The sequence below is a fragment of the Rhipicephalus microplus genome, chromosome 1 (assembly GCF_043290135.1).
Source record: "Rhipicephalus microplus isolate Deutch F79 chromosome 1, USDA_Rmic, whole genome shotgun sequence".
In the NCBI taxonomy this organism is placed as follows: domain Eukaryota; kingdom Metazoa; phylum Arthropoda; class Arachnida; order Ixodida; family Ixodidae; genus Rhipicephalus; species Rhipicephalus microplus.
In genome coordinates, this window is record NC_134700.1 from 103,745,071 (window position 1) to 103,757,087 (window position 12,017).

Below are 12,017 nucleotides of genomic sequence, written 5' to 3' on the forward strand. Positions count from 1 at the left end.
TCTTAAACTCTGAGTGTTTCTTCAAAGAGCTTGTCATTTAAAAGCCAACGAATTGGCCTCTTTATATACCTAGGTCATACCTTAGCAGCTTTCAATCATTGGTCCGAGCACGCACTGAGTCGGGAAACAGGAGACGAGAGTGAGTACAATATCAGCCCCATACGTTCACATGATAAAGACGGGGCACTGCGATGAACCTTCGCCCCACTCCTCTCTGAAGGGGAAACCTGAGCACGTATGATTGACCTGATGGACGTGACTTTCATGCCTAAACAGAAACAACGATTGGTGGATGGGTCGTATGCCATATTACGAAGTAGATTATTTAATTATTATTGCTTCCAGTTAAATTATCTCTGTAGCACAGTTACTAGCAATGGAAATTGTTTTGGCCACGCGACGAAAATCGTTCTCCAGGAATCAGTCTGAACAGCGCGTCTGTGGGCAAGCCTTGAGAGCACGTCATCTATGCGCCAATCTACGCGGCAGTAATGTGCGCATGCACAATTGTCCATGTCTGTCTCTAAGCATTCCGATATCATTAAGTTATAACTATAAAATATGTATATATAGAACAAAAAGTTACACCATTCTCATCACCTCCTGCCCCAGTGGTTTTGTAATAGCCCTCTCCTCCTTCGGAAACAAACCCCAATTCTGGACTGATCTGAGCACACACCACTGCAGTTTACGTTGTCTACGTGGAGCAAACGGCTGCTCAGTAATGCTCAAACAAAAAAATGTGTCCTCATTTAAAGCGGTAACCAGCAAAATTCACCATAAATAATTAGGCTACTTGACGCACTTAAACCTACCTGGCGATCGCATCTGCCGGCGTATAGATATGAATAAACGCCCATTACACGTCCTTCCTAGTAATGTGTCAAACGATTAGGCCATGGCTTACACCACCTTCCTGAATATGTTCCAGGCTAGTTAGGATTATGGAACAGCGAAAAACCGAATCGAAACGAGCAAAACCTCGCTGCCATTCTATGCCGTTCTTTTCGGTACTTTGGACTGTTTGCTCACTACGCTTTTTGAAACTGTCAGTTTTTTTTTACTATTTCGCGCTTCTCTTGGGTACTACTCAGCGATTGTCACTCATTGGGTTGGACGTCCCGAGTACGTGCTATGTGTGTCATTCATTGAAAGCATAACTGCATCCGTGATTCTCAGTCAAACTGGCCATAACTTCTGGTGTGTACAGCGTCTGAATACTGATAGCGTATACGATGACCATCGTAATGGGCTGGAATCAAAACCAGTGTGGTCATAAAAGCATAGAACTTACAACACAAGCTTGCCTTTCGTGTTTCTTTTTGCGTGCTGTGCAGATAGAGGTAGGTGGCTGAAGGAAAGTAAACTTGTACGACGGTAAATCGTTTTACATATACGCTACCACGTTAACTCCGTACCGTAGGTGCGCGCACTTGGTGTGCGAGTTGAAGGGGGGAGCAAAATCTGCATCATACATTTTACACCCCCCATCTTTCCTGAATGGGAACACTGTGGACGCTTATACTCCAGAACGGAGGCTCTATCACAGTAAATCAAGAACAAACATGATTGCTTACCAAGCAGAACCAGACGGTGCTCTCTTCTTCCCCAGAGAGGCATGAAATAATGCCTATCAATCACACAGGAAGATATCTTGCAACAGGCGAACAACAACAACAGGTCAGCAGACGAATCAGATCCTCACACAAAAAATGGCGCCTAGGACGGCAGATGGTCAACGAAAGAACGCTTGTTATTACGGGATCATTATTCTCGAACAATTTTTCATTGTTTGATAAGTCATTTGAGCAACTATATTGTTTTTCTCGTTTCTCTAGGCTAGTTCTCTGTCCTCACGCACAAACACAAAAATAGCCTTGCACTGGTTATGTTGCGTTCACTCATATGCTGAAAGCTCCCGTTTTAATGGTGCCCTGTGGTTTAACATGGTGAGCCGCTTTGCGTGAAAGATCCGGGAACATTTGATGCCAATTCTATCTTTATGGAGCTGTTAGAAAAATAAAAAACAACAAAACAACAAAACAGGGAAACAGCTGCCTCGTATGTAGATAACGAGGGAGGTAATTCGGGGAGTAGTTGGTTATTGATCCTCTCAAACGGCAAGTAAACAATGGACAATCACGTAAGATGTAAGATACAAGCGTTGAGTATCAACGTGCTCATTTTTCAGCGAGCACAAAATTTATAGCACTAACATAAAAAGGAACACACATAGCTGGATAGTCACGTGCATGCTGCCTCCCTAACATAAGAACACATTTCAAGAGAATTCGATAGAACTTCGTGATCATTGCAGAAGCATAGAATAAGGCCAACTGAACATTTTTGCACTTGCTGTTATAACGGTATTCCCGCACCTGCAGCTAGCTTTCAGCCTTCCCCGCTGAAGCTTGCCTTCTCATGTATTTCATACATATTAAAGATCAGCGGTCTCATGGCTATCCACCGTAATTGCCAGCCACCATTGCTCTTAACTTAACCTAACTTATATATACTTCACTTCGACCATAATGTTCCTAACACTCACTATTTTCTGATCCACCCTATATCCTCTTCCTGTTCCTTAACGGCGCCTGCCAACACTATTCAACCCTGCTCATTTTTTACTCATGACTTGCGTAGACTAAAGTGCAGAAAGATTAGTTAAGCTGGAACAGTGGGATAACGGCATGCAGTTCTAGGCTATTCGAGTTAGGAAATTCAAGATACGAAAAAATGCTTAGCTTCAACTTGATTTTGACGGGATCACCTGACCATATTTCGTTCTTCCTGACTAGCTCGTGGGCGTATGGTAGCTGTGTACCTAATGAAAAGATCTAAAAGATTCCACGTAATGAAATCGGGCACACCATTGTTGCTTGCCATTTCCAACCTAATGTTTAAGAAGCAAGAAGAATTCTAGCCTCTCTAGTAATGTTGACCTTGCTGCCATAGTAACGAATGTGGGCTTGATTTGTAAGAACGTTAGTGGTGCTACTGTTCTGAGGCGAAATATTTCCGGTGGTTTACAACATTATATGTCACTTCCTGCACTTATTCTGCGAAAGAATTAGTGGAACTACCAAGGCAGAGAAGTACTGCTGATTCTTGGCGAGCTGTTTAGTGAGCCACCCGACGCACTACAAGTATGCATTACACCTCTTCAACAATCATGAACAGCCAACCGCACATCCGGAAAGAGACAGCTCACAAACTCATAAAAGCAAGAAGAGGGAAGTCAAAAGAAGGCTAGTTCGTATAAACATCGAACCCACGCACGCCGAAGATCCAGAGGTGAAATAATAGTCAGCGTCTCCTTCCTATCGCACTTTGTGGTATTTTTTTTTGGCCGTGCCCCGTTGGGGTTCAATAAAAACCACAAAATATAACAAGAAAACGCACTTGTAATCTCAGTTTTGATGACACGCTACAATCTCTTCTAACGTTACATTTATCCACTCATAGGCTTACAGCCATCCTCAGTAATTTCCTCCCGCAACAGCTCTGGCGAGCGTCACTACGTCTTGATGCAGTCGGCGGCGACGCATTGATTTTATGGTGAACCATTTCACATCGGCTCTTAGGCCTGTGCTAAACTTCTCCCCAGCTGTCACTCCGCGCAAAACACAAATAAATATAGATTATTCAGAAGTTTTAAATAGCACTTTTAAGGTTACAACTGTCGTGTTTCTTTCTAAGGCTCGCTGTGTCGTTCTCAGCTTAACGCTTTTCGTGAGTTTATTAGCATATTCGTCCATCACAGTTCGCTGCTTCTCGTCATGTCTGTGAAATGCTGGTGGCACAACAGTACACTCATCATCAGAAATATTTTTTCATTCTTACTTATGCTAGCAATGAGAAAAATAACTGTTTGTTACTGTCGCATTTCAGAAAGCACACAGGTCAGGCGTTTTGCTTTTGCTGGTGAAGAACCTAATAAGAAAAGTAAGGCAGCGCTGACATAACCCCTCCATTTTGTATGCGTTTCGACAATAAATAATAAAACATGGAAATCTAGATTATCTGTACCCCGCCACTTGTTTTGTTCGGCAGTAGTGAGCGCAAATTTTTCTGTTCCCTCTCGTTTTTAAATGTGAAGCGTTTCTAGCAAACTCCTGGCACTCAGGTTTTTTTTCTATCTACGTATCTATCTATTCAGCCGCCTACGTCTTGGCGCTGCCATGGCCATCTCCTTTACTTGCAATACAAAATTTTGCATGGAAAGGCATTAATGTATGACAAACTCGGTGAACAGGCCATTACATGAGCCACGTCAGTTACTTATCGCGTTTGTCATCAAAAGTTTTTTTCAGTCACCTGTGGCACATAATTGCATACCGCGGTGCAAAGAATGTGGGTATAATAGGTAAGTGGCACTTTCTATCAAATCGGGAACAGCGATAATCGACTTCTCGCGTTATGGAGCTCGTATCGCAGCCGGGGTACACTTCGGCACTGTTGTCAATAAAAGAAAAATCTAGGAACTTGAAAAAAAAGAAATTTACAGTGACAGCCGTAATCGAACCTAGGCACGCTGCGTGGAAGTCGAGCATCTTGCCACAAAGCTACGCAACTATACTTAAAACTACTTTTGAAGAAGACCCTGCAATAGCCTTATATCGCGCCAACGTTCAACTGTGGTCGCGTTGTGGTAGGGGCGTGCAGAGAGTACCGACATTATGTCGTACCGCTGGATATTTTAAGGCATCACTGAAATGGACGTCCCATGATAAGCCCACAATCAATAACGTAGCCAAAGGGGGGGGGGGGGTGAGAGGGTGATTGAAACAATCCTATGAATTCTTGCAACTCAGTATTATTGTTTCCTCAAATGGGCACATTTATCACGTAGTTAAGGTCTTCAGCAGCACCACTGCGGTGGTCTAGTAGCTAAGGTACTCGGCTCCTGACCCGGAGGTCACGGGATATAATCCCGACTGCGGCGGCTGTATTTTCGATGGAGGCAAAAATTCTGTAGCCCCGTGTGGTCAGATTTAGGTGCACGTTAAAAAACCCCTGGTGGTCGAAATTTTTGGAGTCCTCCACTACGGCGTCTTTCATAATGACATAGCGGTTTCTGGACGTTAAATCTCCCGTAGCAATCAAGGTCTCCAGCATGTGGTTGCTATACAATAGAATAAGTCGTCGCTATGGGCCCACCCACGGCGCATACATTACTGAAAATGCACAAAAAGTCAATTCAGCCCACAATTTCATTTGAGGCAATAAAACAATGTTTTATAAGACACTAATTGCCTACTGCCTCGCATAACATCGACTCCCAGAATGAGTGGGCGTACCATATTGTATCTTGCTGCCTGTGCTGTTTTATCGTTTCAGAACAATACTGCAGCAAACAGCCCAATTCCACGCGCAAATACAACGTACCATATACGTGCAATTAGTAACTGCGCTATGAAGATTCACAACCCTTTTCGCCAAAGATAACATGTGTTCATTGTACTCGGATGCACTGCACAATAAAACACACAACTGCAACAGACAGTTGTTAATATATTGCACACTTCGCGAGTGAATTCGCAAAAAGAAAGGGCACTGAGAAGCGCAACTTCAGTACTAAATGTTACATAGCAGCAGTTGGTACAATGTAGCGCACGGAATAAGGCGCTCGGAGAATTCAGTGCTCCCGAACATGTCCAGGGGCTATAAGAGCACGTACACGAACCCTAGGGAGGCTTTAAGGCCTCCTAGCGGACACGGTTGTCTCGGGCCGAGCCCGAAGCTCTTCTCCAAGCCCCGAGCAGGCGCAGGTCGTCAAAGGTGACATTCGGCAAGACACCCGGATCCCCTGCGCGCGCACCCCGCTCGTCGGGCAGAGACGGCTCGGTGTAGTCCGCGACGATGGGGTCGGTCTGGTCGGCGCGCATCTCCGCGAAGCGTCGGGGCGTCCAGGTCAGCTGCCGGTAGGCGAGCCAGGCAGCCACCGCCAGCGAGCACGACACGGCCACGAACACCAACAACACGCGCACATTCGGAAGCCAGGGAAACGCAGCACCCACTGCCAGGAGGGCAAGCCGTGTCACAGAACATCACACAATTGAACTGTCATTTTTCATGCGTTGCAGTCTGTGATTGGATTAATACTCATGCATTTTGCGACAAAAGTAAAAAGCCACCGGTAATAAGAAGTTGTTAACCTAACGATAACTTATGAAAACTCTATCTCTGCGCATCATCCTTTGTTGATGCTTATGGACGTCGTCTATGTGCAAGCTTGCGTATGTGTCCCATTCTGGGAAAGTTAGCACACGATGCTTGTCCCATCCTCATTGTCCCTGCCTTGCCTTGATAATTTATTATTTTTTACTTTGCGTTAAAAATGCAGCCTTTGTGGAAAATAAACACATTTCAAAAGAGTTAGGTGGTACGAGAAAGCACAGTGCAAATGATAATTGGTTGGCGTCAACATGTAAAAAATATCAAAAACGTCTTCTATTTCAGGTTCCTCAACTGCAAAAAGACGTTTCACTATTACAGAAACTTCCCGGACTATTTTATTTAAGGTAGGTGCTCCGAGACACCTCACATTTATATAGAGAAATCTTTATACATGAGGAGAAGTGCTCGATCCGTATGAAGAAAAAGTGAATTTAGCAAATATCAGCGTTAGTTTGTAAAATTACCCAGGAAAAACTTCCTTTCACGGAGCTTATATATACTGCTCATGCACGGGATGTGCACTGACTACCTACGACCTGGAACAACTCGGATGTACAAGAAATAAACTGTTGATCTCACGTCATATAAATCGGTATAACACGAAAGGGAAACGTGTATTCAAGTGACTAGTTGAGTGTAAATGTGCATAGATATAAAATATTTTGCACTATGTATAATGTAAAGAGGATGAACCCACGCTAACGCTCGGTGGTACATCTTCATCTGTACGGCTAACGTCAATAATTAATGGTTAAACCTACCTTGTGGTAGCTTGACTGGTTAACAGTGACATCGTAGTAACATTAAGAGGTGTGACCGGAAGAGTTTGCTGAATGGAACGCATGGTGTAAGATATCTCACACCGTGCCTAAGATCTTATAATTTGGGTTAAGGTCCTCATCCCGCTACAGGGTAAAAGTTACTGAACGCCACGGCCGGACTAGAGGAAAACGCAGTGCGAACCCTCCAGCCCGAACGCGATTTTTGCGGCACGCGTGCGTAAACGTGGCAAACGCAGTAGGGAGTTTGGGAATAACATTTGCAGGCGCTGCGGGCGTTGCCAGCACAGCGGGCGCCATATGAGCTTTAGAGTAGCGTTTGCCCTCCTACAAACTGCAACGCACAATTGCAGCGACACCATAGCCCCGAAACCAGCGTTTGCGGGACGCACACGTCGCCCACTATTTCAAATTTACTGCGGGCGGGCCGCGATCGCAAACGGCTGCTCGCGTTACGACGCATGTGCAGTGGCAGGGACCACCCCACAAGGGCTTGCAGTGCGCTATTCTAAAACTCCCTAGTGTTACCGCAGGCGAGGCGGGTTGTTAGTCGACCCGCGCTGCGTGACGTTGCTGAGGTCACTTCACAATGGTCGCAGGCCTTGTGAAGTATACAAAAAGTGTTCGGCTATTTTTCAAAAGTCGGGACATTTCTTAGTCGCACGATGTCACGCGTCGTGCGACCACGGCTATGTCCACACACCCCTTGCGCATGCTTGCGCCTCGCGTATCGTGCCGCATGCTTGCGTCTCGTGCCAACTGTTCGCTCCCCCCTCTCTCTCACATCGCAACGCCGATGCAGGAAGCGTCTGCTAGTAAAACCTCACTGCTCGAGCTGCACTACCGTTCACAGGCCACGCCGCATATGTAGGCCTTGGATCGCACATCGACGTCCCCCCACTCTGCGAATGCAAAGCTCCTCTGTAAGGTCTGGCGTTACAGGCAAGGGGGGTGAGTCTTCTTTGTTTTAAAAGCTGGCGCTTTCCAAGGAGCCGATTCTCGGGAAACGAGAATCCCGGCATAAGGACGCCCGTTGTAGTAAAAGAAACGTGGTGTGGTGATAGAACCTCATCACTCCTCCCAGTTTTTCGTGACCATTCGAGAAGGGAGGCCGCGGTCTGCTTTCGCTTTTAACGGCCAGTGAGGTGGCCTCCGGCCAGCGGGGTGCCGGCATGCGGCGTGAAGATGTCGGGTGTGTTGACACTCATACATTTTGAATGGAGTCCGCGAGGCGGCTGCCACGCAGGACAACGTATACCATCTGGCAGTAATGGCAAGTGCCCGCGAACGAACCGGCTGCACCCGGGTATCATGAGCGGGGCAACCGAACGGCGCCACCATCGTGTGCGTTCGTACAGTTCGCGGAACACCTTTTGCAGGTCGTTCCCTTCGTCTTTCTCTCTCAGAGCGAGAGCTCATATGCTTGGATTAGGGAACAAGAGGCGAGGAGGGCAATAAGTGTGTTTAGCCTGTCCAATAAATGGACTGAATTGTTTTGGCTGGCCGTGAGGAGAAAGGGGAGGGGCCACTATGGGGTGAAAACCTGGCTCCTGACAAGAAAGGCGATGTGGGCTTGTTGGTGAAACATTTGAAAGAAATTTATGTAGCGCGAGGCGAAAAAACGAACACAGGAAAGAATAGACTGAGAATAGACTGAATAGACTCCTGGTCACTGGTAGAGCACGACCACATATATACGATTGTGTTCGTTCATAAGGGAAATATATATTGAGGGAAGAAAAACGCACTTCTTCTAAAAGAGCATGATAGTTGACAATCGATCGAATGTCAATGTGATCATGCAACTCTCGACTATCGACATCGTTCTTCATTGCGTGGCTTTCGTATTGCTGTTCTTTCCGACAACTCTTCCAAACTGGGTACTGGGCATTCGAGGAGCGCCATGCATTTCCGGGAGGATTGGCGCCTTGGTTATGAACATGTTGGCTTCGATATATGGGGTGGAATTGCTGGGAAAAAGTGCGAAAGTGTTAGCGCTGGCGCCCAATACTTCCCATCTACACACGGATCCCAGCGGGAGATGCCGTATAATTCATGATCTTTAGGCCACTCAACCCTCCCCCCCCCCCCTTCATTACGTTTAAAAGTACTTCCACAAGTGCTAGTTGATATGGCATTGCGAAGTGAAAGTATGCGCTGCAGAGATGAACCCAGATTCTTTTCGCCTATGCAGTGCATCACTTGACATCGCCATTTGAATTTGCACATAATTCGTTGATTCACCCTTAATTCACTTGATGTACGGTAATGTAGGTTGATTAATAAGAAAACCGTTTGATTCATTCCCGGTTCATATTTACTTCGCTTGATACATACCACATTCACGTCCAAGGTATTTCATTCCCTCATGACTTTCACTTTTGTCATTTGATTCATTGCCAACTCCCATTCAATTCGTTTGATTAAATTTAATGTTAGTTGATTCCCACTATGTTTCAATTATACTCAATAATATTTTTACTTCCAATAATATTTCGCGCTTATAAATTTATGTAACGTTTCCTTGACATAGGCACCAATCATGTTCACAGCAGAAGCCGGCACCGGAAGCAGGAGCCTATAACTTATGCGACTAAGCCACATAGGCTATCGCCCTAATATAGGCAGATAGTAGCCAGCATTCTAACTTACAATTCCACACATTGGTTTGGAAGGAGTCGTTGCCGAGTTGGTTGGAGGATGATTCCCACTCTTGCTCTGGGTGCAACACAGGTGGCGCATCGGTACTGTGTGGATCGGGCTGAGCTATGAACACTGATCCTCCCTTCTCAAGGGTCAGGTAGTCATCGTCGTACGGAAAAGTGACGTCCTCCGTCGTGTAGACGTCACCCACCATCGTGTAGGGTGGAGTGCCCTCTGTCGTGGTTTCCAGTTGTTCCGTGCAGCTGCTGATTTCATCGTTGCTTTCACAGACGTGGGCGATTGACAGTTCTTGCTCGTCCTTTGTGGCCGCCATTCTAGTTATCGGTCTTCTTCTTCGCAATCTACTGTGGCTGATACCCAGTGCGAAGGATTGGACAATAGATCAGTGGTCTTTAAATGTTAAGGAACATTAGAATAAGGCTCGTTATAGATTACATTAAAATCTTAAAGGCTTTTTAATAAATTTTGGCGTTTTGTCAAATTCATCAAAGATGGTTCTCTCTTCTATATCTTCTTCGTTTTCTTTGCGATTAGTGCTTTCACGGGTTTACAATGAAGAACAGAAGGGGCAGAAGCGTGAAAATTTATTCAAATTAAAGCTACGTGCTTGCGAATACTAATATTCACTTTAGTTTGACACGGCGTTGTTCGTTTGCATTATAAAACTATGCAAAAGTATTCTTGAAGGTGTACTGACACAAAAATTTTTGGTTGTAGTTTTTTTTGGTGTCACACGAAAGCCCAAGACCTCAAGTACATAAAAAGTATACTGCTAGTGACACTTTTTACAATGTAATGTTTTTGAAAACTAGTCACGTGCACACGCAATCGTGGCGGTTTCGCAGCCTCTCCTCACCATGGCTTCGTTGGCGACACCCGAATGGCCCTTTTTCAAGGTTTGATGCATGACGTCATCACAACTAGCTAGACTGGTGCGTGAAGTCACCGGAATCAGTGCTGTAGCTTACGTCAAGCTGGTGTCGATGTCGGTAAGTGCACCATGTAAAAACTGACTTTAACAACAAAACAAAATATCTTATCAGCATTGCTGAGCGTCACACTTCACGAAAGCAGTCTCTGTAAAAAGGTGATTTGTAAGACAGTGCAAAGCACACCTCCGAAAGATGGTGTCGTAACCATGTTGTGTACTCTGGAAATACGACTTAGATATATACATAATTCGTTCAACGTCAATATATCTTCCGTTGACACGTTCTCTTTTGGTGTTACTGCCAACAGTTAACTCACAAGCACCTTTCCCAGTTATATTTTCTGAAATACTTGGACATCATACATAGTGAAACGTAACATTGTATAAATTACATTGAGTAAGGGTCGGCTAAGACAAATCGCGCGTTGAAACGGCCCCATAGTAGCAATGTGGACTGGGTGTACTCTGAAGAAATATTCCTATGCACACGTTAGTAAAAAATACTTTGATACTTTGAAGAAATACTTGGATACAAAATATTTGTTTGTGATACCAAATCGCAGGAATGTGTTCTATTTTCCGGCAGCGCTTCTGTAAAATTACCTACCTTATAATCATAGCAATTGAGCTTTCGCATGTGTGTCGTGGGCTTCCCAAGTTTGATTTATGTGCCTATATCTATGAGGTTATCTAAAGTTGACTGCGAACCTGACAAGGCTTTGCACTTGATTTTGCACGAGCAAGCAAGACCAGACAAGATATCGCACGAGTTTTCGTAAGCGTTTCCAAAGGGAGCATCGTATTGAGACCAAGTGACATATTGCGAGCACAAGAGTGATTCGGCGAGAACATGATTCGTGACAACATTTCTGAAATGAAACTGTGTGCTGCGTACATTTGTGTTTTTTTTGGGGGGGGGGGGGTAGAGGAGGGGGAGGCTTCGTTTTACCATCACTGTATTATCATGCAGAATGATACAGTGCAGGGCTTCGTAAAACCCAAATCTATTTACGTGGGCCTCAAGCACTTCGGCTCCATCGAAATGCGGCTGTCCCGTGTAAGGGATTCATAGCCATGACCTTCGGATCAGTGGTCAAGTGCCATTACCACAAGTACACCATGATGGGTCATCCAACTGTAAAGAGAATTGTTGAACTCGATAATGTTACAATATGTCAATGTCGGTGGAAAACTGATACGGAGCGTAGTTAGCTCTCTGTTATCATTTCATTAAACATCGCTTTTTGATCCTCCTTGCGTCATAGCGGACTACGCTCATACCCTCCGAGACAATCGGAAATTACGCAATTGCTTTACTACGCTATTGGTTTCGACGACCTCACATAGTTGAGCTTAAACCTATAACTGTTCTGCTCTAGGTGAACAACCAAGAATGCGGCCTGCTCAGTGAATATGACGTCTACGCTCATTCAAAGTCATGCTACTGTTTCTGCATGAGGTGC

At 45.1% G+C, this 12,017-nt stretch overlaps 1 protein-coding gene and 1 long non-coding RNA gene across 2 annotated transcripts in view; one reads left to right on the top strand and one right to left on the bottom strand.

Moving 5' to 3' along the window:
• The window catches only part of LOC142768711 (uncharacterized), a 105,969-nt gene that overhangs the window by 39,879 nt on the left and 54,073 nt on the right, over positions 1-12,017 (top strand). The gene's annotated exons all lie outside the window — the stretch shown is intronic.
• On the bottom strand, positions 5,707-9,877 carry LOC142768697 (uncharacterized). Its single transcript, XM_075870713.1, has 2 exons — positions 9,612-9,877; positions 5,707-6,019 (listed from the first exon to the last, which is right to left on the bottom strand). Exons 1-2 carry the CDS (start codon positions 9,814-9,816, stop codon positions 5,709-5,711), a joined length of 516 nt encoding a protein of 171 aa, XP_075726828.1. The 5' UTR covers positions 9,817-9,877; the 3' UTR covers positions 5,707-5,708.